At 39.5% G+C, this 4,772-nt stretch overlaps 1 protein-coding gene across 1 annotated transcript; it reads left to right on the top strand.

The window, feature by feature from the left end:
- The first annotated feature begins 458 nt into the window (after positions 1-458).
- Positions 459-2,457, top strand: LOC134651743 (homeobox protein SIX6). Its single transcript, XM_063506842.1, has one exon. The coding sequence runs from the start codon at positions 918-920 to the stop codon at positions 1,731-1,733; it is 816 nt and encodes a 271-aa protein (XP_063362912.1). The 5' UTR covers positions 459-917; the 3' UTR covers positions 1,734-2,457.
- Positions 2,458-4,772: the final 2,315 nt, after the last annotated feature.

Below are 4,772 nucleotides of genomic sequence, written 5' to 3'. Positions count from 1 at the left end.
AGCACTCGCACTGTTATCAAAATCGTTGCAGACTTGTCTTGGTATAATTCGAGCTATATTTAAATTTATCTTATGCAAGTTATTCGTGGGAATCATTGTAGGTATGCACTTAGTTGTAGTTAGCGGTTTATTGCCCGTAAAATAACCGTTCACTCAACCTAACCCACCTACTCTTACGTAGGTAGGTAATGGAATGGCTATTAGCTACATAACAACATGCTTACATAGTAAAGTTAGTTCTCAATACCTATATGTACCTACCTTAGTTTTTTACTTCGTTTTGTTGGTAAGTACATATATTCCTTTGTATGATAGATGAAAAAAAAAATAGCTGATAGGAATACAATATTAATGCAAGCGAGTGTTAATGACAAATAAATGACTAAGTAACAGTTAAAAAACATTATAATTTAAATACCTACCGAGTATTAACAATAAAACGTAAACAAGGCACGGTGTGCGGAGCGTGATGAACGGTGTTTCTAATTCACGTTGTGTGTCGTGTGTGTAGCCTGTGATCACGGTTAAATAGCGAATATCGACCGGCGCGCAAACACCGGCTCGTAATCCACCCGGATGAATATATGGAGGCTATTAATTGCAGGTTTGCAAGTAATCGATCGAGGTGCGAGGTGGGATCGCGGCGTGTCGGCCACGGTAGGGGGGAGGAGGGGGAGGTGTGCGTGACGGATCATGGCGGCGCGGGGGGCCGCGCCCCGCCGCCCTCGTTAAACGCGCCCGCCGGATACACGGCGGCGGTTGAAAGCTATCCGGCCCCCGAGCGGGCGGCGCCGGGATTGGCCGCCGCCGAGCGCGCGTCGTAACCGATAGCCAATCGCGCGCCGCGCGCTCGCCCGCCCTCCGGCGGGGCGCGCTGCGGGCTCACAACGCGCGCGACGTCGCGCACACTCGCACCGATGCGCGGCTCCTGGGACGAGTCCACGACGGCGGCGCTGCACGCGCGCATCCTGGAGGCGCACCGCGGGCCCGCGGCGGCCGACCGCGCCGCCGAGCCCGCCGGCTGCGCCGAGCCCCCGCTGCCGCTCAGCGTGGAGCTGGCGGCGCCCACGCCGCTGCTGCCGCTGCCCACGTTATCCTTCAGCGCGGCGCAGGTCGCCACCGTCTGCGAAACGCTCGAAGAATCTGGAGATGTCGAACGACTGGCGCGATTTCTCTGGTCCCTGCCGGTCGCACATCCGAATGTCGCCGAGTTGGAGCGCTGCGAGGCCGTGCTGCGCGCGCGCGCCGTCGTCGCCTTCCACGCCGGCCGCCACCGGGAACTCTACGCCATACTAGAACGGCATCGCTTCCAGCGCTCGAGCCACGCCAAACTACAAGCTCTATGGCTGGAAGCGCACTATCAAGAAGCCGAGAGGCTGCGAGGGCGCCCGCTCGGGCCCGTAGACAAATACAGAGTCCGCAAGAAGTTTCCTCTTCCGCGAACCATATGGGACGGAGAACAGAAGACGCATTGTTTTAAAGAGCGGACGAGGTCGCTTCTACGAGAGTGGTACCTCCAAGACCCGTACCCAAATCCAACAAAAAAGCGGGAGTTAGCTGCGGCGACGGGGTTGACGCCAACGCAGGTGGGCAACTGGTTCAAGAACCGGCGGCAGCGGGATCGCGCCGCCGCCGCTAAAAACCGCTCGGCGCTGCTCGGCCGCGGGTTCGCATCCTCCTCCACCTACGACGAGGACTCCGCCGACTCGGAGATCAACGTCGACGAGGAGTAACAGACTGATAGTGTTAACACGTGATTTCGTACGAAGATTTTATAAAGACTCAACGCAATATGGACGAGATAATTATGTTAGTTAGATTCACAGAGTCCGTGGTCTATGTGACGTTAAGGCGATGTAAACCAGTTTATTAGGGTCTCATTCTGTCGTTGAAAGTGTAAAGAGAGTGCTTGCGGTTATATCTTGCGGCTCTGCGTATCAGGTATGTACCTATTATTTTTAGTAAATTAAATTGCGCCTCTTTGAGAAAGTGAATTAGTAGATTATTTACGCACAATGTATGAAACGTCACATTGTGCTCTCGTGAGGTTAACAGGGTTAATTTAATTATATTTTGAGTGTTATACTCATTATCCTTCTAAAAGGCTAAGTATTTATTTATTTTCCTGCGGGCACTGTCGAATAGGAAATACTCTCTTATTAACGCCTTTGCAGAAGCATTTACTTACCTAAAATATTTATATATGTATCTTTTACCAATAAATATAGATTTTATTTATCGTAACAGCTTTTAGTTGTATGTTATAGTTATTACGAAGAATGTAGATATGATTTAGACTAATATTAACGCCTAAAGTCGGGTTGACGAGTACCTGAGCGCGCATCATATCATATCACTCAATCTAATTCGTTAGTTCAATTTAAATGTTAATAAATTTTGTGATCTTTAGATTAATTTGCTTATTGGGCAGAAAAGTCCAGTTTAGAAGTGCTGTAAGAAGTTTAAGTAATTTATAAAAATGTAAAACATTAAATAATATTTTTTTTAAATACCTACATCTATTCCACAAAATAAAAATGGACGAAAAATAATGTGCCTACTTCATAAAACATTGTCAATACCTAAGATTTAACAGAACCATAAAATAAATTCATCAGTCACAGAAGTATGTAAACGAAATAAGCAGTAAAATGTATTTCCTTCAATTAATAACTTATGGTCGTTGTTAAATGCCAGTTGCCCCGAGCCGTCGGACGCCGCGCCGCCGCCGTCAAATAAAATAATTCATTCGTTACGGTTGGTTAGTGTTGGTACCGTCTAAATAATTGATTAGGTAATTGATTTAGTATTTCATTTGTTTAAAGTGAAACGTTAAAAACCGTAGTAGGTAAATCTAATTTTTTAAGGTTTTTGTAATACCTTCATACAAACCATACCTACAATACAACATGAGAAAAAAAAACATATAATTTCTTACGTTTTTCGTTACCGTTATAAAATGAAAAACAAGGTAAGTATTTATTGAAAAGGTAACTGTGAAGTAATAAAATGAGTACTTTTTCTTGGTATGACAAAAAGAGCTCTTAAAATAAGTACCTACCCTACCTTGGTAATCTTAAAATGTCTTACATCCAAATAAAATTGTGGCGGGAATGATTTTTTTCGAAAGGCCGAACCTATCTGTGTACCTAACAAAATAGTTGGCATTTTTATTTCGCGTAATATTATAAATAAAATGATTGTGAAATTGATTTAAGTTACCAACCTATTTATTAATTATACCTAATTTGTTATAAAACCTACCCATTGATACATCTGAGGAAGAAGAATAAATTTATTAAAGCAAATGAAAATAATCATTAAATTGTGTGTTAAATTCACATAATTAATTTATTTACCCATAAATTAAAAGTGGTATTATAAATGGGCATTTTATATTGCAACGCTTTGTTTTTGTTCCAATAGATATGTATTTTATTAGCACCATAAAAAGGTTTTCTATAAATAACGAATATTAAACTCACAACTGTTTAACTTACACTTTAAATATTCCCCTATGTCGCTTAACTGTAACATAACCAAGAGTAGGAATTCCCGGAAATACTAAATAAAATAAAGTTAGGTAAGGATGTTAAATATTTCATAATAATAAAATCATTAGATCAGATCAAAAATATCAAAATTAATCCATTACGAATTAATACACAATTAAACTTAAACTCAAAACATATTTTTTGCTCTCATATTACAACTTTACAAGTAATTTAGTTAAAACCAAGCTACTTAAATAAATACCTGCCAAACCATTCAAAGTTATTAACATTTTTAGAAGTTTTCAAAGTAGGTATAGTATATACAGGGTGCTTCCTGTAACAGGAGCAATAAATTAAACTAAAGGCTGTACTCCTCAAACTGACCAACATTTGTTCAGAGACTTTTAAAAATTATGAATCCTTTAGACTTCCTCTTTTTCATACAAAATAAATATGGCCTTTAATGTACGCTGACATCAGTGTGTTTGACGTTGCTTGTCACGCTTTAAACATAATAAAATTTGCAATACATTGCGTCTTAGAATAAACTTTAAAGTGTAATAAAAATCAAAACATGAGATATTTTCAAAAGTTGCTGAACAAATGTTAGTGAGTTTGAGGAGTACAGCCTACAGTTTAATTTATTGCTCCTGTTACAGGAAGCACCCTGTATAGTAGGTACCTACCTAAGTTAATATAACGGTGGAATGTTCTACTTGTCACTACAAAACATTTACATATTTACAATGAATTATGTCCCTATTTTGTTTTAATGTTTCCACATATTTTTGATCAGTTCGTATGCATGTTGCATATAAAAATAAAACCTCTGTTAATTTAAATAATAAAATGAAACGGCTCCGGTATGAGATAATTTTTATAATTCCATTTATTAGGCAAGTATAGTAATTAAACAAAAAAAGAACATTCACATAATAAAACTTGAGAAACTTTTATTACCTACTCGTAATCGGCAAAAAATATTAGATAACTTATTCAGTTTCCAGTAAGTAATTGGCAATGTTTCTAATTACTTTTTGCTGTAGCCATTAGTGCTATCTTAAATAAATAAATAATTGTGTAATTCAGGTTGTAAGTAATTAAGCCCAATCCATTGTGCTTATAAGATTCTAAAATTATTTAGCTTTTCATGCACTTACTCCAACTAAAAATGAATTTAAAAATAAAAAACTGCCGCGTCTTTACTTAATAATATTTTGAATAATATTTAACGGTGGTTTGCATTTCTTCTGAAATCCACTAGGAATATATTTAAAA

This window comes from Cydia amplana, chromosome 10 (genome assembly GCF_948474715.1).
Source record: "Cydia amplana chromosome 10, ilCydAmpl1.1, whole genome shotgun sequence".
In the NCBI taxonomy this organism is placed as follows: domain Eukaryota; kingdom Metazoa; phylum Arthropoda; class Insecta; order Lepidoptera; family Tortricidae; genus Cydia; species Cydia amplana.
This window is presented reverse-complemented; position numbering and strand designations above follow the sequence as displayed.